Source organism: Cornus florida, unplaced genomic scaffold, assembly GCF_030987335.1.
Source record: "Cornus florida cultivar Cherokee Brave unplaced genomic scaffold, ASM3098733v1 CherokeeBrave_3.0.0_Hap2_Chr08, whole genome shotgun sequence".
In the NCBI taxonomy this organism is placed as follows: domain Eukaryota; kingdom Viridiplantae; phylum Streptophyta; class Magnoliopsida; order Cornales; family Cornaceae; genus Cornus; species Cornus florida.
In genome coordinates, this window is record NW_026775578.1 from 59,626,229 (window position 1) to 59,650,901 (window position 24,673).

The following is a 24,673-nucleotide window of genomic DNA, read 5'->3' on the forward strand; positions in this document are numbered from 1 at the left end:
TCAATGGAAGGAGGTTCTTTCCAAACTTGCTCTTCAAGGAAGGAAAGCCTCTTCTTGGCAGCAGAGGAAGGGAATGTCATTGAAAAAACACCAAGAAACTCATAAATATACCGAAAGAATAAGACTCGACATGGGAAGCAGCCAGAATAATCTGTATGAAGAGAGGGGGAACGTTCTATACCTAACTTCCCGAACTTGTGAGGGATTAGGAGTTTGCTCGATTGAGGTACGGCCCATCTCCCTTTAACAATTATCATCCTATATTTCCACTTCTTTTCAGAAGTAGGGAGGTCTGTACATATCCTCTGGTGCAAGGGAGAGGTAAAATAGAAGCGACCAAGTTCGGTTCCATGCTTGGAAATAGTGTAAGTAATCAGCAAGTCAACCAGAGTCAGGTCAAGACTCTCCAGCCATCGGCGAATTAGGAGTGCCGAGATTATTTGAAGGAAGTTAGGGTTTACTTGTAGGGGTGCAATCCTTAATTTGTTAAAAACTAAATGGTAAAAATGGTGAAGGGGGAATCTAAGAGCGTTGAGATGCCCAACAGAGAGGAGCAACTCGCCTTCACCGACGCCCTCGCCGGCACAAAAATCGGCACCCTGGGGGTATTCAACAATTTCTACCCCCTCGGGAATCTCAAAATCTTCCATTACGGATTCAATGGAAAACTTAATACGACGAACAATAAAATTGCATTTCTTTCTTCCTTAGTAAAAATATTGTCCGACACAGAGGTGGATATCTCAACCTGGATTGGGGAAACATCCAGCTGATTAACCGAGTCATTTGCAGACTTAAGGAGGTTCGAAACCCTAGGAGGAGGAACCCTAATGAGATTAGGGGAAGACGAGGGCGTGGATTCAGAATCCACGATTTCTATATGTTCAGGAGTAGTCGAAGTACTCATAATGCAAGATTGGAAGAAGGAAAAGAAGAACTAACCTGGAGATATGAGAATGTGAAGAATGCGAGGGAAGAAACGAGTGCAGTGAGAACAAAAGTAAGTCTTGAAGAAGTCCTTGAGTCAGAATAACAATAGACACAAATGGAAATGCCTCGTGTGACAATGGTAACTGCATAACTTCAATTCCCCTTTAATTAGGAGCCGTAATCCAATTAAAGAGGAATTGGGGACAAAGTGTGGAGGGAAAAATCTCCCTCCAATGAGAATTGTACACGTCATCACAATATAAATACCCATCACAAATGTCAGAGGTCCATCCTGCTCAAAGCCCAGTCCAAGCTCGTCGGTAGCCCAAAATCATAAGGCACTAACCCAAGGTCACATCTAATTGATCTCTGTAGCATTACTCAAGCCCGAAACAAGAGGTCCAGCCCGTTGGCAATGTCACATGGATTAAGATACTTATGGCCCAAATCCATTGAAAGGAAATTAGTCCTATTAGAAGAAGGATACAGCAAAGAAAGAAACTACTACATAAGGAAAATTATCCAAAGGAAGGAGCTCTATTTGTAAAGAATTTTTATAGGGAAAGAATTGGAGGACAAGTAATGCGAGTCCTACCATAATTCTACCAATATTTTGTGTATAAATAGAGGCCCAGACCTCCAATAAAAGGATCAAGCAATTATACGTTTCTCTATATACTGTTTTTATTTATTTTTATTATTTGTTGAGTGAGTTGTTTTATTTCTCTTAATCATTATTGGTTGGGCGAAATTTTGCACCTACAGCTATTATTCCCAAGATCTAGAATTATAAGCTTAGAAAAAAGGCATATTTGTGATGATATATTGCAAATAAATTTATTGGATCTTAAGCCGAGAACCCTCAAGCTTAACAATTCTCTGATCCAACTTGGAATGAGTCCGAAAGTTCATTTTCACCTAAATTAATGAACTTCAATACGGTGCAGTTCCGCAATGATAAAGGTAGCTCTCCAAGAAATGTATTACTGTGCAATTGCAATGACTCGAGCATACTCAACGAACCCATTGAATTAGGAATTTTACCGGATAGGTGATTCCTACCCAAGTTTACATGAACCAGATTTTGCCAATGCATCCAACAATGAGGAAGTTCGCCTGATAATAAATTATTCGATAGGTCTAGAACTACCAACATACTTTTTCTTTTCATATATTGGCACAAGAATGGCAAAATGGGTCCAGAGAGAGAATTGTTTGCAAAGTTCAACATTTGAACAGTTGGAGACAAATGTGGTAACTGACCTTTGAAAAGATTAGCACTCAATTCAACAACATTAGAATTTAGAAACACGTTGGATATGTCTCCGCTTATCTGATTGTTAGAGAGATCGATAGACTCAATACGTGACACCCACTTCCACAACCATTTTGGAGCTACATCTGAAATTTTCGACTCAGAAATGTCTAACGCAGACAAAGATGCTTGTGTTCGTAGCCATGAAGGAAATGTTGGACCCATCTCGCAGGAGCTCATCTGAAGTTCATCAAGTTGAAAAGGGGAAACCCAATCGGAAGTCACATTGAAGAAGAGAGAGTTTAAAAACATTTCCAAAATTTTTAATTTTGAGAGGTTGGCAAAATTGACTTCGGAAACAATGCTTGAAATGGAATTTTGACCTACGTGTAATTCCTCAAGGTTTGAGAGGAATCCCACACTCTTTGGAAAAGAGCCATTCAATTGATTATCATTAAGACATAATAATCTCACGGCCGATAAGTTTCCAATAGATGCTGGAATGGGACCAGACAATGAGTTGCGAATAAGTGACACATATTCAAGATGTTTCAATTGCCCAAGCTCGTCTGGGATTTGCCCGCGAAGAATATTTTTTTCGAAATCTAAATAGCTCAACATGTGACGATTTGAAATACTTCTAGGTATAGGACCATATAGGAAATTGCAAGTAGGTCAACATGCACAAGGTTACTAGTGAGATTAAACAACTGATCTGGTATCTCGCACTCGAAATGGATGTGAGAAAGATTAAGGACTTTAAGAGATGTAAAATTAACATGAGCAAGAGGTGGAATTAATATTTTCTCGAGTTTACAGTCAAACAAATATAGTTGTGAAAGGGAAGGAAGCATACTCACCGCTTGAAGCCAATTAACTGCCCTGCTAAGGTTGACCCTGTCATGTCAGGGTATTCCAAGGAATAAAGACGAGCGATCAAACTAAGGTCATCAACATAAAGTTGATCATTATAGATAAAGTTGAGATGACAAAGGCTTGAGAGATTGCCAAGCTGATAAGGAACCAGCCCTTCGAGTCCACAGCTGGACAAATGTAGTTCTGAAAGGGATAGAAGCTTGCTAACGGATTGATACCAATCAGCTACCTCGTGAAGGTCGATCCCACTCATGTCAAGGTATTCCAAGGAATGAAGATGAGCGATCCAACTAAGGTCATCAACATAAAGTAGATTAGTACTTAGATCAAGAGTACAAAGGCTCGAGAGGTTCCTCAAAAAATAATTTTTTGAGGAATCAACCCCTCAAAAAACAATTGAGAAAGGTTAAGATATCTCAAACTTCCTATGGAACCTAAGAAACTTGGAACACTAGAACCTGTGAAATCGTTGTAACTCAAGTCCAAGTAACTCAGATATTCTAATTCCAGCAAAGAGGGAGTGATCTTCCCACTCAACGAGTGCGCCTAATAAGATTCATAGTCATCAAGAGAGTGGTCATTGTAGAGGTGAAGATCGATGACTCGACCAGTAATATTGTTGCACCGGACTCCTGTCCATGTACAACAATCTTATTCCACACACACACACACACATATATATAATAAACATTGAGGAAAATTTGGGAAAAGATTCCCGAGTACAAAATTCGTCCCGACTCCGAAGAATTCTAAAACCAATCTCGTAAAATCTAACATGCATAAAATAACCAAAATATATTTCTAAAACTCCCGAGCTCAATAAAATGTCCCAAACAACACGTGGCATGCAAAACGAGGTACAAACAAATAAATAAAAGAAAATTACCAAAAAAATATCGAAAAATTCGGGACATTACCCTTTGAAGTAAGTAGAGCGTCTTAATATAAAAAGATTGAATCTTAAAAAGAAAATGAGAATTTGAATTAAACTTAATCAAGTTCCCTTTGAAGTCATAAAGAGTGTTTTAATTTGCAAAGATTGATTCTTTGAATGAAATTACCTCAATCAAGGTATCTTTGAAGTCCTTAAAGCGTTGTAAGGTTAAAAAATTGAATCTTTGAAAGAAAATGAGAATTTTGAATTAAACTTAATCGAATTCCCTTTGAGGTCACAAAAAGTGTTTTAATGGGTAAAGTTTGAATCATCGAATGAAAATACCTCAATTAAGGTAACTTTGAAGTCACTAAAGCAATTTATTGTAAAACGATTGAATTATTGAAGGGAAATTAGAGTTTTGAGTTAAAATTATTCGAGTTCTCTTTGAAGTCACAAATGGTGTTTATATGTGTAAAGAATATTGAATCATTAAATAAAAATACCTAAATCAAGGTAACTTTTTAAGTCACTGTAACGTTTTAAAGAAAGAAGATTGAATCTTGAAAAGTTGCTAAAATGGGTGCTAGCAACCATTTCGTGTCAGATATGTGTTGACGCTAAAATCGGCTCCTAAGATCCGATTTGGAATTGATATAATGCGGGCGTGTAATGTTATGACTTATTCATATATATATATATGTGTGTGTGTGTGTGTGTGTGTATTAAATGGAAAAAAAAAATTTGGTGGGACCCACAACCCCTATTTAAGTGGTCATGAGACCACATCTTGGTCTCCATTTTTTTCTTCTTTTCTTCCCCTCCCGCTGGTCTCTCTCTGCCCCCTCATTCTAGACTTCTATTTTTTCTTTTGGCTTCAAATCTTCAATTCTTGATTACTCCTTCAATACTTGGTATTTTTAAGTCCTGTTTGCGGCAAATTGAAGCTCACGGCGAGATCTATAAGCTGATCGGAGCAATTTCTTGTTTGGTGCACTTGGGAATTTCGAATTCTAGGGCTTGGATTGGGCAAAATTGGGGGTTTTGCATCCTAAGAGGTAGGGGTGTTCTAACCCACAAATTCTTTGATTTCAGTGAGTTATTTCCTTAAATTTGGCACAAACATGATTTTATTGTATTAATCTTGTTATAATCATTAGATGATTTATGTGTTGTATGTGCTTTATGTGTTAAGTGGCATGCTAAGATGAGTTGTTATGAAAATGTGAGCTTGGTTATTTAAGTTAATTGCTAAACTTGTTATGATGACATGATTGTTAAATTGAGAAATTGATGTAGAGTATTAAATTATTTTTAAAAGCTTGCAAACATGATGTATATGAAATGGATTTACGCTTTGTATGCTTGGTATGCAAAAAAAATTAATAATAAAAAAAAAAATGTTGAAGGGAAGCATGAATTACCTATTTTAGAGATTTAATTTGCAAAGCATGTGTGAAATTTTATGGTTGAAATCATGATTAGGAGCATGAAGCATTCATGCATCCATTGGGAAAGGCAAAATGGGAAAAATGTTTTGAAAGCAAATAAAATGATTTTGGGAAAATGTTTTTGAAAAGTGTTGCGAAAACTTGGACGCCTAGGAGGCGCCTAGTGGTCCATGGTGTTAGTGTGATCTAGAGGGGGTTAAAGAGAGACTCTAGTGTGGTTGAGCTACCCAGACGACGCCATGGTGGTATCATGTGGTCGGGGAAGACTAGCCAACCCCTCCCTCGTGACGCCTTAGAGGTGCCTTGGGTCAGATTACACTAACGGTTTGGAAGTTGAAATGGAAATGTTTCAAAAACGGGGAGCGACATAAGCATGGCATTGCACTTCATTGGCATACATGGTGTATTTGTGACTTGGATGACATTTGTGTTTATATTGGATGTTGTGGTTATGGTTTACATCCCCAGTATAGTATGATCCCATTCTCTAGTTTTCTATTCTATATGTGGATTCACGAGGTCATAAGAGGTGTGTCTTAGACACTTCCTACTGAGCTTATGATCACCCCTTTATTATTAACATTTTTCATGACACAGAAGGGACGTGACGGACGACGCTCCTCCACAGGGTTTGATGGGTTAGTAGATCGTTTTGACATACTTTGTAACTATGATATCATTTTATTACTATTATTTATTTATTTATTTATTATTATTATTATCTTATAAACCCTGGAATGACACGTATATTATGTATTGACATAGGAAAGGACGGTAGTGCCTTTAGTTGACCTCGGGTTCTAGTCTCGGTTAGTGATTTGGACCCTCGGGTTCTGGTCGTTACTGGGCGTGCCAGAACCAAAATTGTGGTTCGAGTGTGAGTTGTTAACGTTAGTCTCTTTGGAAAGGTTGACTTTCAGAGTATGCGAGAATGAAGAGAACAGTAAAACTCCTCTTTGAGTTCAAGAATTGCCTTAATTAAAAGGACTTTACAATGAATAATTTATAGTAATAATTGAGATAATAGAAAGAGGGAAAGAAATAGATATAGAAAGAAATATAAAGAGAAAGAGATTTAGAGGGAGAAAGATAGAACGAGATATTGAGAGAGATAGATAGAGAAGATAAGAAATAACAAGGATGTTATTCTAGGAAAGGCTTGAGAAAGCAAACAAATAAATTAAAGGATTATAAAGGTGTTGGACCTCGATCTCAGCTTACCCCTTTGTTTATTTATAGAAATTATTAGTAAAACAAATACTCTATCACATAATAAAAATGTAAAATTCAAATCAAACTAATCCTGTAGATAAACATCCTTATGCAACTAATTTGTTACTTCTAGTCATCCAAACCAATTCTATCTGCTGCGTTTTCAAATATAATCCATGCAAATCAATCTTCCTCTAACTGCATCATAGCTATCCCAAACGTAGTCTAAGTCTATTGTTTAGTCCATGTAGAGTCAAAAACGTCTTACAGCCCAAACTTCTAACACATCATTGTTCATCAGGTTGTATACTCTTAACCCATATAATCGACATACCAAGTTGAATCCTTCTTCACAACCCAATCTCTTGCCATGTCACTGTTCTTCAAGCCCACTTGTGATCCAAGCCCAATTACCAAAATGGGTGTCAACAATATAATAAGCAAGGGTGCATACAATTCGGTTCAGATTGGTTTGAAAATCTTTAGAATTAAATCGGTCTTACCGATTCCACAAAAAAATTAGAAGCAAATCACATAGGAAATGGATAAAATCATAAAGCAAGTGACAGTAACTCAAAATCAAAAGGCTTGTATTTATTGACGAAAGCGAAAGATCGCACTTCATCGGCTGGAGTTTGAAGCTCGAGCGCTGGTGTGTTGCTGGACATGAAAACAAAGAAAAAAAGTTCCATAAATTTCTTAGGGATTGAAGAGATCATAAAACCCTCGCTAATCTTCGATGAATGAAGATCTAAGAAAAAATTGTAGAGATTTGATAAAGGAGAGATGATAGAGACATGGTAGGATATGAGATTTTTAGAGGAAAAAAAGATAATTGTGTAATGTGCATCGTGTTGAGGGTTGTGAGAATTAAAAATGATGATTTAAATTTTTAGAGGTAGAAAATTATTACACATATACACAATATAACGGTTCGATTAGGTCTTGAAAATTTTCAAAGCTAAAATGAATTGTAAAATTATGATTTTGTTTTTTTAGAATTAAAACCATGCCAAATCTTAGAAAAAGGACCAAACCGACTAATCTATCCAGATTTAAATCAAATTTTCAATTTTACCAATTTTTTTTACACCCCTAATGATAGGACCATTAATAGTTGCATGTCAATGTTGTGGGCAGGTAAATGTCTGCTTGAATTTATTTTCTTAAATAAAAAAATAGTAATTTAATTTTCAAATTCAATTTCAAATAATATACGGGTATAGTTAAAAAAACTCAGTCGAACTATGCCCCATTGACAAATAACTCCTTAACAACTAGTTACTCCCTTGAACTATCGATTTGGAGTAAGGACAAGGCTGCGACTGGCCGATAATGGATATGTTAAAAGACAACTTTAACCATTATCAAAATGACGCAGATTTGACAATTATCCATGACAATCTCAAAACCAATCACAACACAACAACTCATCAAAAATTTTTTTTTTTTCTAGCTCCAACATTTATATACAAACAAAAAATGAGAAGAAAATCGGATCGACCCGTTTTAATTGGGTAATTACCTTTTCTCTTTTCTCTCTCTCTTTCATTGATTCCCAAACCCACGCCCTCCACTCTCCGGTGTTCTTTTTTTTCACCCTTTCTCTTTTATTTCTCTTTTTCATTGCTTCCCAAACCCATCCTCTCCTCTCGGCAAAATCATATTTATTTTTTAGTAACACTTAGAAATCAAATAGAGCATAAGATATGTAAAATATTAACATGGTGGTAACAGAAACTTGAAAGGCCTGTACATTTATTCAATGGTCCATTGTATCTATATAAAAAGCTTGTACTATATTTCTTTTATGTAAAATCCGCAATACGCTTGACTGGGAATACAACTTAATTGGTGGGTGGAAAATCGACCTAAAGAATAAAATCCTCAACTCAAATTTGAGTTTAACCCAAGTATATTCTTCTAAGCTATGGTTAAGCTCTGTTGATATCCAGGTTAGTCAATTTAGTCTCACGTGAACTTTTTGCATTAGGAAACTCCTCTAAATACTATCTATACTCTTTTTCTTTTTCTTTTTCTTTTTTTTTTTTATTTTATTTTTTTATGCTATTATAAAGATGCGGAAAAATAAATATAAAAAAAATGAACAAAAAGAAGTTGAAAAAAATAACGACTTCGTGGCATAATAAATTCAGTTTACATGTATTTAAAGTGATCCTTGAGGACCCTGAGTCACCATAAACCTTATATGAATGTCTAATAAATTCAAAACTAGTGTAATAGGGTACACAGGGAGACGTCAAAGTCAACCTCTTTTATAAAACTCAACCTGGGTCAACAAGAACAGAAATTAAGGACAAAAAAAAAAAAAATGAGAAAAACTTTTTTAAAATTAAACTTTAAATGTGCAAAGTAAAAAATTAAATCATATTTCCACTACATAACCAAGTTGAACTTACCATTCTTATTTGCTTATTGAGTGATGATGTTTAATTGAGCATGAGAGGAAAAAGAAATATAACCCAAACACAAACCAAACATACTTGCTCATTGATTGATGTTGTCACATGGAGGTGAGAAGAAGAAGAACAATGGAGAGAATATGGTGTGGGTTTGGAAAGCCATGAAAAATAGAAAAAGAAAGAGAAATGATTATTATTCAACTAAAATGGGTTGATCCGGTTTTCTTTTCATTTTTTATTATTTTATTGATTTTGTTATTAAAACTGATGTGTTATTTTTTTATTGGGACACATAAGGAATTAGCAGGGTGAAACTACTCAACGGTGAGTAGCTAAGCATTATCCCTTTTTTCATTATCACGAAATGAGTCACATGGCGTATCTAAGGGGTGGGAAAAAATATATATATATAGTCAATAAAAATAAAATAAAAATTTATTACTAGTATTAATTTACCCAAAAAAATATTAGTCCACTCCATTGACAATTTCTGAATCTGCCTTGATCACATGAAGTTAGAATATGTTGTTGCAGTTTCCAAAACAAACAGATCAATAAATAAATTGGTTTTTTTTTCTCCTGGGTATACTTTTTTAATTAATTGGAGGATTGTCATACTCGTCTTGGTGACAAATGTTACTAATATGTATGTTCAAAAGTTCATACAATAACCTCTTTGACCTATTCACATATGACATAGTTATTAAGATTCTTGTGACTAGATGATATTTTTTTTCCTCTTAAAATAAATGGTAAGAGTTTAAATCATTAAAAAGAGCAAAATGAATGTCTGAGTGCCGTATGTGTTGGTGTGTAAGTATGGGGTGGGTGAATTATGGAGTTGTGATCGTTTACCAATATATATTGTAAATAAAAATGTTTATGGCCCCATTCTTAACCATTGTATTGACTGACTCTGTCTGGTGGCGGTGGGGGTCAAACTGGTACTAATACATTTACTATCTATGACTAATTGATTAGTAAATGACTCGGTGGTCTAACGCTTATGATTAAGAACTATTCGTTTCCCCGGCTGCGTTGCAGCAAATTCATGGTCATAACTTTAGTTACTTAAATCTCTCAATTGAATAACTCCGTTTGAATTCACGTGTTTGGGCAGACTTGGCACTCATCTCGGTCTAAGTTTATATAGAAAATCTTCAACCCAAACTCGCACCAAGCCCACCTCAAAATAGCACCCATGACTTGAACATAAAACCTTTAACCATAAGCACGCAACCGACTCGGTTACCACACTCTCATGATCTAAGTATAGTTATAAATATATATAATATTTCCAGGTTTGGGTTGGGCTTCGGACTTCATTCATATCAACTCAAGTATAGCACAGGCTCAAACCAAAATTAAAAACACATTGCCCAAGCGCACAAATTTTCGGGCTGGGCTCGAGTTATTTCGGGTTGGGCCGGCTCAAGTTGCAGTCCTATGTTTAATATAGGACAATTGCAGAATATATATCTAAAGTTTATTTTACATATCACTTTTATCCTTATTCAAAAAAAAAGTACAAAAAAACACTCTTAATCTTTACCTCCTCAATAAAAAATCTGACATAAATTAGTGTTGTAATATCCGTTTTGTACTTTTACTTTTGCCAAAAATGTCCAAACGGGCATATATGCTACTAATCTTATAGCATATGAGTGTTAGTTATGTGTGCATTATCTTATATATATATTTTTTCTATAACTTATATATATATATATATATATATATATATCTAAATTTTTTTATTATTAATTTTTTTAACTTTGAAAATTTTTAGAACAATTATATGAATTTTTTTAGATTTCAGTTTAATGTTTTCTACTACTTTTATTTATTTCCTATTTTAAACTTTATTTGTCCATTGTTTGCGTCCTTCAATAGTATTTTTTTTTTCAATTATTTTATAAAATTATTTATTTTTATATATTTTATAAAATGGTTTAGTAAGAATAATTTAATCGAGATATTTTTTTTTACACGTGAAGAATGTAATATCTATTATAAACATACTTTAAGATATTTTATGTACATTATTAGTATATTTTACGTACATTATTCGTATGTAGAGATTCTGCGTGAGGAGACAATAGTAGACTATCACATGGGCGGAAATCAACTGCTGTGCAATTCCCATGCTGTTTTCTACAGTGAGCAGTAAGTGGCCTTGGTTTGGCTACGTTTTACTCCACTTAATAGACACTAACACTGTGTTTAGCAATTGCATCACTATTTATAAATAACATATCACCACCATTTCTAAGTAACGTCACAGAAATCTAAAAGTAATATCACATAGTCTAAAAAGTAACATCACCACCATTTATAAGTATCTTTCACCCTCAAAACGTAGTGATGTTACTTTTTAGACTATATGATATTACTTTTAGACTTCTGTGATATTACTTATAAATGATGGTGATGTTACTTTTTAGACTATTTTTACATTTCACCACCATTTATAAGTAATATCACAGAGTCTAAAAAGTAACATCACCATTTGTAAAAGGAAACATCACTACTTTTAATTTCAAATAATAACATAAATGATATGTTGAATTGAGTTATGTTTATATGTGATATTACATTTTAGACTATGTGATGTTACTTATAAATGGTGGTGAAATGTTACTTATAAATAGTGGTGTAATTGGCCAAACACGGCCTTAGTGTCCGTTAGCTGAAGAATGATGTGGACAAATATGGACCACTTAAAAGTTACAGTAGGAAACTGTATGGGAGCCTCACTGCAGGTAATTCGTGCCCCTATCATATAGGTAGAGACTGTCGGTGGTTCAATCTCCACCTTTGACCGACACAATACCCTCTCTTATGTTGGTCACTTAATTTAGTTGAAGTCAACATACGGGAGAACCTTGTTTATTACATTCATCAATTATGTGTACGTTTGCGCAGATGATTCCGACTAATCTATTAATTTAACTTTTAATATTTCTTATCTTGTAAAAAAAAAAATTACAATTATGTGTACGATAATACACAAATATACTTAATTCGTTTGGTAAGGTGTGAAAAAAAAATTTTAAAAATTTTAAAAATTAAAAATCTAAGGATGGATAAGTTACTATTCATCTTTCACAAATTTTTATCCGACAAAAGAAAAAAAGATAAGATTATTATACATAGTTTTAAATTATAAAACTTTCTTTATAATTGACGATTTCTCTTTTATTCTCTCTTAACAAACAAAATAAAGTATTGTCTTATTCTCTTCTCTTTCATTCAATTAAAAAAAAGGACAATGCCGCAATCTCTTCCATAAGACCATAGCACATAGGAATGTTTCACCATCTCTTCTTCTTTTTCCATCCAATTTTCTTCATTTCTACCAAAGGAAAAATATTTATTCACATTAACCATGGTAATAGTTGGATATGATTTTTTTTTTTGGGGGATAATATTACATACTCATCGATGAGTAGATAATCCCTACAGACTGCTATGATCCAATCACAAACACACATAATCTGTAATTACAAAATCAATATAGTAATGAATAATTTAAAAAAATAAAATAAATCCAATCACCCTCTCTGTTTTCTTTATTTATTAGGGCATCTTTAACCGTTGTGCAAACTTTTTTGTGTCATGATAGATTTACAAGAAAAATTTTACTTATTTATTTTTATTATACTTTTTGTGTAAAAATATATCCCCGAATAATAACTAACCACGTGTTATGTCAAGATCCACATAACTTTTACAAACCTACTTAATATAAGGTTGATTATTTAATGAAATAAGAAAGAGGAGGATAAACGAAATATGCTGATGTGGCTATGTAAAAAGATTGTGTAAAATATACAATAATTTTACACATTGTTGACATGACAGTGTATCTTAACAGATTGTTGAAGATAAAAAATAATAATAATAAAAAATAAAAAAAATTTAAATTTACACATCATACGTGCATATTTTAACAGACTGCTAGAGATGCTCTTACTTTTCTTATGTTGTAATTATAGACTATGTATTGATTTATGATTGGACCATATCAGTAGTAGCACGAATCACCTATTCACTGATAAGTATGCATGAAGTAAGTTGGGTAGATGATTCTTACTTACCGTTTAAGTGATCTAATTATAAATATACACGTATGTAATTACAAATAAGGAATGAAATAACTAAGGAAAATAAAAAACTAAAAATTTACAATATACACCATCTAACCGCTAATGTGAACTAATAACATATGGACACCTTCTATTTTAATTATCAAATCCGAATATTCAATGAAGCTGTGCCTGTTGGAAGATGTTTCATTAATTATTACCATATTTATAAATAATCTCAAATATATAAGATGTAAAGTGAATTAAGCTTTTATATTATAATTGTCACTTCGATAACAATTTTTAAACTTCAACTGAGTGATTATTAGATTCTAATCCAATCTAATACAGAGTGTTTTATTTTCAAAGTCCACAAATTAAGACAAAATATATCAATTAATACACAGTGTTTTATTTTCAAAGTGCTCTTAATCATCACGGACTCATTACCTATAAAATTGAATTTGTGGTGTTTAAGGGTCCACAGATGGGTAGAGCCAGAAAATCAATTAATGGGGGCACAATGTAAAACAAATAAAATAAAAATAATAATAATAAACATGAAACATATAGATTCTTTAAATTAAGAGGGAAACAAGAAAAATATTATTACAAATTAATATGCCAATCAATAAGTAGTGTAGGAAAAATAAATGCTTGACAAATCATTGTGCACATATGACTTCAAGTATGGAAATTATTATTATTTTTTAATAAAAAGGAAAAAAATCTTAGATTTAACATATTCAATATTAGGTTTCTTACAAAAAAATAAAAAAAATTACAGTACTTAAATATACTTATCCAAAAAGAATGTACTAATTCAAATAGCATAATAATATTAAAACATTAAGAGATGATTTTAGAAATAAAATTTTGTTGGTGACTGAAATTCAAAATTTCTTTAAGGCATCCAGTGCCTCTTCACTTCGGCTCTCAAGTTAATGGCTTGATGTAGGGCCCAGCGATGCCCCAAGAATTGTGTGGAGCCTATCAGAGCATATGCAGCGGGCTCTGGAAAGCCTATTTATGCGAGCCAAATGGTCCAAATGCACCCCCAACGGTCTGGTGCTAATTGGGCGAGCCCACGTGAGCTCGCAGACTAACTAGCAGAATACCGTGAGCCAGAGCCCATCGGGATATATTTAATTTTTTGTTTTTTTCTTTGCCAAAACAATGTCGTTTTGGGCGAAGCATTTTTTTTCTTTTTTAAGTTCTGCGAAGGTCAGGAACAATGCTTAAGGCTCTGTTTGGCAACATGGTTTTTTTTTTAAAAAAAAAATCCAAAAATAAGTTATTTTGAGCTTTTTTTTTTAAATAAAATAAAATTCATTAAATAAAAAATATGCTGTTTAGGCATTGTTTGTCAAATTTTTTTTTTTTTGATTTGGGCCAAAAATAAATTAAAAGACCTTAGTTTCTTCCTTTTTCCCCCTTAAAATTGGAATTTTTTTTTTTTAATCAATCCTACCTTTTTAAAATTATAATCTCGATCCTACCTTTTTAATAATTTGCAAAGATATTATTTGCCAATTGGAAGATATTTTGTTACAATTGAAATATATGAATGTAGTGATGATTTTTATATGAGAAAATGATTGATCATTATATAAGATGAAAAATGTAGTTTTTTAAGAAAAAAAAATTAAAATAATATAATTTTTTTTTTCTTTTTAGAGAGCGAAAATTCGGAGATTGATGGAGTGTCTGTTTTTTAAGAACGAAAGTTGTTAACGTGGTTATTGGAATTGCTGATATAGCTCCCGAAAAAAAATGAAGTGACAATTTTAACTAACGGGCCAATGGCCTAGCGATATCAGCCTCTTATTTTTCAAATGAAGGTCGGGGGTTCAAGTCTCAGAAGAGATAAGTATGTGTGAATACCAACTAGAAAAGAAAAAAAAGAAAAAGAAATGACAATTTTGGTGAGTCAAAATTTAGAAAAGTTGGTGCGGATGCTCTCAAGGTGTGAGGCTCCTTTGGCTCGCCAGAGAGCCCCTGCCTAGCCAAAAAAATCTCTCATTCCAGATGGCTAGCTTTAATGATCCACCAAGAATTTATGATGATAATAATAATAATATGATTATTATTATTTTAAGTATGTGCCACTTTTCGAATTTTATTCTTGGAATTACAATAACTATATATATATGAAAATGTTAAAAGGGTACTTACCCAAAATATATATATATATATATATATAGATATATAAAAGAAAGATTTTTGAAAGGCTAAACTGTTAGGTCTGCCTGTGAACAAGAACTTCAAGAGAAAAGCAAAGCAAAGCAATAATAAAGTAAAATACCACTTTTTATTTATTTATTTAATTTTTTTTTTTTTCCAGCTTCTTTATTCTTGCTACCTTAGAATATTTCGTGAGGTTGTGCCCTTAATGCCCAACATATGTTCTCTCACAAGCTCTTGATGGACCATTATCATGCGACTCATGTCTACCAATTTGGATGTATTGATTTTGTTTTAAAGTTAATATCATATGTGATATCGTAATTACAGCAGCCTTTAACAACTTTCATATAGTAAAAAATGTAGCTTCTGCATCTTATCAAAGATTTGGATCTTCGCCTCTTTTTTCCTTTTGCCCCTACTTATTTTGTGCATTTAAATCAATAATTAAATAATTTTAAATCGTTAATACAACAACAATGTAAAAAAATGCAGAATTATTAATTTAACGGTATTGCAGTGTTATTGTAGTACAATATAATATGATGCATAATGGTGTTCTTGTAATTTGTAAAACGTGCAGGGTTATCTGAGTACTTTTACGGTTAAAGGGATCTGCAATAAGCCTTCCCGCCAAAAGCTAGCCCCATTTTGACTCTTCTTCGACGCATTTTCACCAGTAGTTCGCCTGTCGTTTACATCTTCTACGAAGCATAGCAAAAGGGTTATAACGATGGTAATTCAATCTCCAAATTCTGATTTATATCTATGCGAACTTGTATATCAATTGATTATCATCTCATCGATATATGTTGTGTATCAGTTTCGATTGATATGTTTACAAGTCGTTCTAGTTAGATTCATAACAATAATTAGAGTTTCTAGTGCTATAATTCTGAAACTCTTTCTGAATCCGTCGTTTTACAAATTGATGCCATCAGGTTATTATCCCTAAACTTTGAATATGACATGTACAATGCACTTGTATGTCTTCTCTCTCTCTCTCTCTCTATATATATATATATATATATATGTATATTAGATTCTTATCGATACAATTCAGATTATGATAAATAGAACTCACATAATTTGATCTCTCTCTTCTTAGCATGAATTTTAACAAAAAATTATCAGAGAAAAGTGTATTTAAGTTGTAATTGATGTTTGAGGCTGTTCATTGTTTGTAACGATTCTTGTTGTTCCTATACCTCGAAATTTTGACTTGAAATTGGAATTAACAATAATAAAGTTAGGATAATGTATATGGGAGTTTTCATGACTATGGTTGAATGACTTGCTTCATTTTAGTCGCATGGTAGATTGGATGTTTGACAAAAGTACTGAATTAGCTGCAGAAATGACTATCCTCTACGAGTAATGCTCTTGATAGAACTTTCCAGGTTGGATTTACTTTTCTGATATTCTCTCAGGATGAAAAATGAGAAAATAAGATTGAGCTCTAACTATGTTTGAAGTGGAATATGTTGAACTGGGATATCTACCTGAGTGTCTGTGGAAATGTTTCAGTCTCATAATAGTTCTGTTGTATCTTCATCATTTAATGATATTGTTTTTGTGCTTCTCCAATTTTTGTGTCATATCTGCATATGGCTTTTAAATATTACAGTATTGATCATTGCATATTTGCCTAAGAATCTAACTTCTACTTCTTCATTGATGGCATAGTCTAAGAAAAGAGGTCTTTCCTTGGAAGAGAAGCGTGAGAGGATTCTCCAAATCTTTTATGATTCACAAGATTTCTTCCTTGTGAGTATTGTACACCTGTGATCATTTTACGTGAAAGGATTACACTAATTACTGCAGATGGAGCTGTTTGAATTGTAATTGACAGGACTCTTTTTGATATGCAAGCTTCACTTATTCCGATTTCTATAACAATGTAATGCATATTTCTAATTCTGATTTCGTTCATTTGCATTTTTGGCTATTTTTGGTGGAGTTTCCTCTTTAAAGGGTATAGCATTAGTGTGAGGCAGAAATAATTCTATTGGTCTTAGTTGCTTCCTTGTGCATCAATTACTGGTTTCCAAAGGCAAGAAATGTAATTTCTGTTTGTAACTTCAGATGTTTATTGTTATGTTTTCAGCAAGAGATATTATTAGATGATAAGTTTGGAATTTTCTTCTTTCATGTTGGATTTCTCAATTGAGATACCACAAAAAATACAAATACAAATACAAAGTTTGGATGAAAAAAATAATTTATGAGTCTTTTATTCGGTCCTGTTATATTTTTATGCATATTTATTACCGCATGCTAATTAGGTGTTGAGCAGAGGGATTATGGTCTAGGGAAGGGGGCTTGATCATTTAACTACAAAAAGTGATTGAAAAAGTATATTATCATTCGAATGTTTTGGACTACTGCTGATACAGTGGATTGTGGCACATGCAATGCACATTGGGGCCATTTTCAAAATTTTATTGGCGTGTTTGCATTTTGTTTCTTCGGTGAATTCATTTTGAGAATAAAGTAAAACTGTGCCCTCCATAATACCATACTATAGAATATAAGGAACAGTTTTCTGAAGAGGCACAATAGGATGTCTTTTTTTTTTTTACTTAGTGTTCTGACAGGAAATCTTTCTTCTTCTTTTTTCAGCAAGTATTTTAGTTATGTTTAGATAAAAGCTCGATAAACATTAAATTAAAGGGATTTCTGTTCGCTATAGGTTTTAGACCGAAAATCTTCCTGGTTTTCCTTTTGGCACTACTTTGAGTTTAATACAAGGGTACAAAGTTAATTTTTATTGTTCATGTCCCGAGTGTCTTGGTATTTAAGGTTTAGATTTCAGTCTGATGCATCTTGATCACCAATAGGTAAGAATATTTTTCTAATAAAATAATATATATATATTTCCTTCATGGTGCCTTTATTATGCTAAATACCGTGCTTGGGCATGTTCTTCAGGTCCTTTTCCAAGTTTGAACTTGGTTTATAACTTTTACAACGAAATCATTGTAACATTTGTTCATTTTGTCCATGAATTTCAGCTCAAGGAACTTGAGAAGTCGGGCCCCAAGAAAGGGGTTATCACACAGTCTGTAAAAGATGTTGTGCAAAGTCTAGTGGATGACGACCTTGTTTCGAAAGACAAGATAGGAACTTCTGTGAGTAATTATGTCCAGATGGAGTAAAACAGAAACTCGATTTCTTTTTTGGGCTCTGAAGCTGAGCATGGATTTTTATTTTATTTTTCATGCACATGAATTTTATAGATTCTTGTTCGAACAACTGTACCAGCTATGTTGAAGTTTCTCCATACCCTTAGATCTAGAATTTCATAATGCTGATTTTTTTTTTTTTGTTTTTGAAATATCAGGTGTACTTTTGGAGTCTGCCTAGCTGTGCTGGAAATCAGGTAAACTGAGGTTGTTTAGCTTGAATTCGTCATTACTCTCATGCTTATGCTATAACAAGAGACCATATTTTCATCTTTTAACTAAGTTGATAAGTATTTGATGTTTAATAGCTGAGGAATATGTCTCAGAAACTCGAATCTGATCTCCAAAGCAGCAAGATATGCTGAACTTGTTGAACAGTGTGATGCCTTAAAGAAGGGACGAGAGGAATCTGTATGTACACAAATTCCATATCTTCCTGTACTTTGGATTAAATTTTACAATGTAAGAATGAACTGTTTTTTCCTTCTCTTTTTAATTATTGCTTTTACCAGGATGAACGAGAGGAAGCCTTAGGTGAGCTAAAAGCTATTGAACAGAAGTATAATGATTTAAAGGTGGGGTCATATCTTATTCTTTTGCCATGCATTAACACTGGAATTTTCTTTCACGCTTGTGACTAGCTCATTATCTGATTTTCAGGATGAGATGAGCCAGTATGCAGACAATAATCCTGCTGCGTTTGAAGCAATGAGTTAAGGAATGCTTATACTTCCAATTGATGCTGTAACTGTATTATTGTGTGCAACTTCCCGTATTTTCTATGAGAACTGAATTTAAGAACCCAAGAGTTCTGAAATTTTATGAGTATTAAGTCATACTGATCTTTTGATATAATTTTTTTGCAGAAAAAGCTAATGAAGTTGCCCATGCAGCAGCGAACAGATGGACAGGTTTTATCTCTAAGACATCTCATTTTCTCTTCCCTTCTTGTGTTGATAAATTGTAGAATTCTTTGTTTTCCTGACTATTATATATACACTCGACAGACAACATTTTCACGCTGCGCCAATGGTGTTCAAACAATTTTCCCCAGGCCAAAGAGCAGCTTGAGAACATGTACAAGGAGGTATTTTCCTTATTTCTTCAATCTCACATGCATATCCTTGCAAACTCCATCACCATTCCTTCTCCCACTAACAATGCGAGTGTAGGGTCCTTTCATTATTGCACTGTCACTCAGTAATCTATGAAAGGAGATTACTACTCTGATTCGTACAAACATTCATTGGGGTTATGCACTGGAAGTCCTTTTGGCAGTTGTAACTTGTTTGTTTCAATTTCACCAAGAAAATAATCAAATGTAGGCTCGAGCATATTAGAAATGAGAGGTTCTGCATATTTTTTTCTTCAAATTTTCTATGAACCTGTTGCCAATCAGAGGCCTCACAAGTACATAAGAATCTTTTTTGTTGATTTGCTATATGAGTTCCAAAAAGCACAGCTGCATTGCCACAAAGCTTGATTCTGTTTTCTTATTTCTACTTAATTCTTAACCTTTATATGTACTGCAGGTTGGAATAACAGATGATTTTGACTATTTGGAGTTGCCAGTACTTCCACTTGGTGATCAGGTGCAGGAAGGCAATTCTTAGGTATTGCAGTTTAGCTTTACTTTATAGTACAAAACCCTGTATTGCTACCAAAATATAAGATTTACATGCGCTGTCATTGAGACTGCTTGAGTGGTGTCCTTACTTGCACAGTTGTGAAAGGATAATGAGCCTAAACATAAGTTCATTTGACACTCAATTAAATACATCTGGTCATAGGAGTGATATTTGTAATTTTAAGAACCAATGTACCGCATCAATGATGCTACTCAGTTGGGACTAGCCTCCCTGAAACCTGTAAACATCTAAATTCTCAACCAGTCTCTCCCAAAGCCGTAACATGTCAATCCCGTTGAAGGTAGTATCTAGAAACTTTACGACTGGGGGGACAGCACCTTGAGAATGATGCTCTCTTGTTAAAATGGCTTGTTGGTTTATGCTAGTGTTTCTCACCCAACACATTCATGGTGCCTTGTACATGCGCTTAAATGTATTTGTGTGAGGCAGTCGGAACTTTTGAGGGGCTGAAACATTTACCTAATGCCACTGATCAACCTACCTGTGTCCTTGTCATTGTGCTATGTTATCTTTATAGATTATAGAGAGAGGGATGAGAGAGTAGATGACAGAGAGAGAGAGAGAGAACTCTGCTAAGAGAGGCGCGGCCCTCTTCTTCATATATTTCACACACACAAACAAATAAGCCTACATAGGCTTATATAAATGATACAAGTCAACTAAAGAATACAAGGGCCCTACCATTGTATGTAATTACATAATGGCCCAACATATATATGTATATAACATTCTAACACTCCCCCTCAAGCTGGAGAATATATATCAAATAATCCCAACTTGGAACAAATAGTTCTTAACCGGTTATGACCCAATGCTTTGGTAAACATATCAGCTAATTGATCTTCAGACTTCACGAATGGAGTAGAGATGCTCCCATGTAATATTTTTTCCCGAATGAAGTGACAATCAACTTCAATATGTTTGGTTCTCTCATGAAACACATGATCTGAAGCAATGTGAACTGCTGCTTGATTATCACAGAACAATGGAGTAGGAGATTCAACTGTCAACCTAAGTTCTGTTAGAAAATGTTGTATCCAGGTCAACTCACTAGTAGTATGAGCCATTGCCCTATACTCAGCTTCAGCACTAGACCGACCTACCACTGTTTGCTTTTTACTTCGCCATATAACAAGATTTCCTCTTACAAATGTGCAGTAGCCTGTAGTAAATCTCCTATATGAAGGAGAACCAGCCCAGTCGGCATCTGTAAAACCTTCCACTCTGAGATGACCATTTGATTTATATAGTAACCCAAAACCTGGAGCTTGCTTAAGATATCGGATAATCCGAAGAACAGCAATCCAATATGGCATTCTAGGAGCTCCTATGAACTGATTTACCACACTAACTGCATATAAAATATCAGGTCGAGTGATAGTGAGATAAATTAATTTCCCAACAAGGCGATGAAATTTGCCCGGGTCATTAAATAGATCACCCTCATCAGACACAAGTTTTGTAGTCGAATCCATAGGAGCATCAATTGGGCGACCACCCAACATACCTGTTTCTTCTAATAAGTCCAACACATATTTTCGTTGGGATAATGATTTATGTAGTTTAATGCTTTCAATTGGTCATTTCATTATATCCATATGTCTATGTATGCTAGAATAGATGTTCATGTGCTTATATCTAGATTTTGTGTTATTGATGCATGTCTATGTGTATTGATGCAATAGATTTAGAGATTGTCAAAACATTATGCTTAAAAGAATGTTTTTGTGGTTCTCTTGATGGTTCATGCTTACCTCTTAATGGATTGTGCCTCTCTCCTAGTTTATTTTCATGTTAGTAGTGTAGATGTAGTGTAGTTGTAGTGTAGTATTAAATGGAGGACTCTATGCTTGTTGTTTGATGATCCAAGCTTGTGAATGCAATTAGCATATGTCTCTAACCTTGTGTTGTATTTAGATTGTGAGCTTAATGAAAGGATTAATAACTTGTTTTGATTTATTGTGCCTTTCACATGTTGTTTAGACAATATATGCTTCATAGCTTAGATATATTGTGCCTTTCACATGATGTTTATACAATACATGCTTAACTAGTCATCCTTGCTTATTGAATCAACCAAATACATACACATCACTATTGCAACCCACTATTTGCCCTCATTAGTCATTTGTCAATGATATAGAAATGCATTGCTTGGTGGTGATCTCTAAACCCCAAGGCTCTTCTCTCTCTTACTTACTCTTAATTGCACTCTTTTGCTATTACTTAGTTTAATTTAGTTCCTCTTTAATCAACCAACCAACCAATTATTTGATCACTCGACTTACTAGCCCTAATAACGATTCCACAATCAACTCCGACATTGCTCAATCCCCATAATCCCTTGGGACGATCCCTACTCGCCCTAGCTATATTTTTAGTAAAGGTAGTAGTGGCTTTATAAATATAAAACTTGGCCCTTGCCTTAATGCACACTCCCAAACGGATGGTAGGACGACGGCCATCACCAATATACAGCCTTTAAAGCTTGTAATACTCAGGATAAATGGTATATTGATAGTGGCTGCTCAAGACATATAACAGGAGATGGTTCTAAATTTAATTCATTGAAGCAGTTTGATGGTGGAAATGTTATCTTTGGAGATAATCAAAGAGCTAAGATTGTTGGAATTGGTACTGTGAGTAAGTCTGAAGAGTTGCTAAAAATTCACGAAGTTCTATTGGTTGAAGGACTCAAGCATAATCTCCTCAGTGTTAGTCAATTGTGTGACAGTGGGAAGGAGTTCTGTTTCAATAAAGAAAGGTGCAAGACTGATCTTGAATCAAAACAAGTTTTGTTCTCAGCTAATAGATCTTCAGGAAATATGTACACAGTCACTGAAAAAAGTCAGGTCACTCAATGTAATTTAACAACCTGTGATGAAGCAAAGTTGTGGCACAAGAGGTTAAGTCATCTTCATTCAAGAAATATGTCCAAGATTCTGAAGCTGAAAGCTATTAAAGGACTGCCTGACATCAGTTTTAAAGATTATCACCTTTGTAAAGTATGTCAACAAGGAAAGCAAACCAAAGTGCCATTTCCTTCTGAGGAAATCAACTCTTCAACAGCTCTGGACTTGATACACATGGATCTCTGTGGCCCTACCAGAACCACTAGTGTTGGTGGAAGTAAGTATTTCATGCTTCTTATTGATGATTTTAGTAGGATTGTGTGGGTTTACTTCTTGAAAAAAAAAATCTGAGGCCATTACATACTTCATTAAGTTTGTTAATCTTGTTGAAAATGAAAGAAGTAGCACTGTGAAGAGACTTAGGTCTGATTTCGGCTTAGAATTCATCATGAAGGAGTTTGAGCACTACTGTTATGATAAAGGTATTAAGAAAGAATTCTTAGTTGTTGCTACGCCTCAGCAGAATGGGGTTGTAGAAAGGAAGAACAGGATAGTTCAAGAAATGGGTAGAACAATGCTTCTTGAAAAAGGCTTAGTGATGAGCGCTGAAAAGTGCGCATTTAAACCCCTTAAACTTAGGTATTCTAGGACCTTTATCTATCTTACTTTCCCGTTTTAGACTAATTTCGTGTTATTGCCCTTTTTAGGTGTTTATCCCCAAAATAAGCTAATTCAGCCAAATAAGAGCTTAAAAGAAGCTAACTTAAGCTAGATGGAATAAATGAGCAAAGTGGAAGCAGATTGAAGCAAAGTGTGGAAATTCAGCAGGTTCGATCGATCTCAAGAATACTTCGATCGATCAAAAGTTCATCAATCTAGACTCTCCAAGATGGATCCAAGCTCTTTTATCCTTATTCAAAGATCCCACAAAGTTCGATCGATCCAACAATTCTCAGATCGATCGAAAAGTTTTCATCATATCCTGTTGTACCACCCTACCTACCACTTTTGTCTCATTCCCCAAAATATCTCAGATTTGTCGTTATCCAAAAAGGCGCTGCCATAGGAGGATCGATCCAACTAAAGTTTGATAGATCTCAGCCATGTTCGATCGATCACAGCACAGGTTTGATAGATCGAACCCTCTTAAATCCGAAAAAAATATATTTCCAACTCATTAAAAGTTGTCTCATTGTGCAATCATTAGAGGAGCCCTTGTGTAAGAGCCTAGACCATTGGGTGTGACATTTGAGCTACCTATATAAGGAATATGAGCCACTTTTACACATATGATTAGATAGATAGTTTTTAATAGTCTTAGATACAATTCTTAGAGAGGACGAAAAGAGAAGAGGAGGCTAGAGACATTTTTGAGAGGTTTTCCATCTTCCTCAAGAAGAAGAGCACTTCTACCATGGAGATAGCCCTTGAGGGTTGGAGGATACCATTCATGAGTGACTAGACATCCTCTTGGGGCTAGCGTTAACCCTAAGCATGCTTTCTTTACCTTGATTGATGTATTTTTGAGGGAATTTGTGTTGTAATACCTATTTTGACATATTTATATACATAGATCTTGTTTATTCAATGATTTGTGTGGTTTAATTCTTCCAATTGATCATTTCATTCTATCCATATGTCATGTATGCTAGGATAGATGTTCATGTGTCTATCTCTATCTCTTGTATTGTTGATGC

General features: G+C 34.0%; 1 protein-coding gene and 1 pseudogene across 1 annotated transcript; one reads left to right on the forward strand and one right to left on the reverse strand.

Moving 5' to 3' along the window:
- Positions 1-1,798: 1,798 nt before the first annotated feature.
- On the reverse strand, positions 1,799-3,314 carry LOC132270352 (receptor-like protein EIX2). Its single transcript, XM_059771532.1, has 2 exons — positions 3,046-3,314; positions 1,799-2,825 (listed from the first exon to the last, which is right to left on the reverse strand). The coding sequence occupies exons 1-2, from the start codon at positions 3,312-3,314 to the stop codon at positions 1,799-1,801; spliced, it is 1,296 nt and encodes a 431-aa protein (XP_059627515.1).
- A 13,661-nt stretch (positions 3,315-16,975) lies between these two features.
- LOC132270353 (meiotic nuclear division protein 1 homolog) lies at positions 16,976-20,088 on the forward strand (annotated as a pseudogene).
- Positions 20,089-24,673: the final 4,585 nt, after the last annotated feature.

Bases quoted from the DNA above. Each gene is read 5' to 3' on its own strand.
- LOC132270352 (XM_059771532.1), bottom strand. From the start codon at position 3,314: ATGAGTGGGATCGACCTTCACGAGGTAGCTGATTGGTATCAATCCGTT. The intron at 2,826-3,045 runs GTGAGTATGCTT...TCCTATACCTAG, and splicing joins CAGTTAATTGGCTTCAAGCG to AAGTATTTCAAATCGTCACA.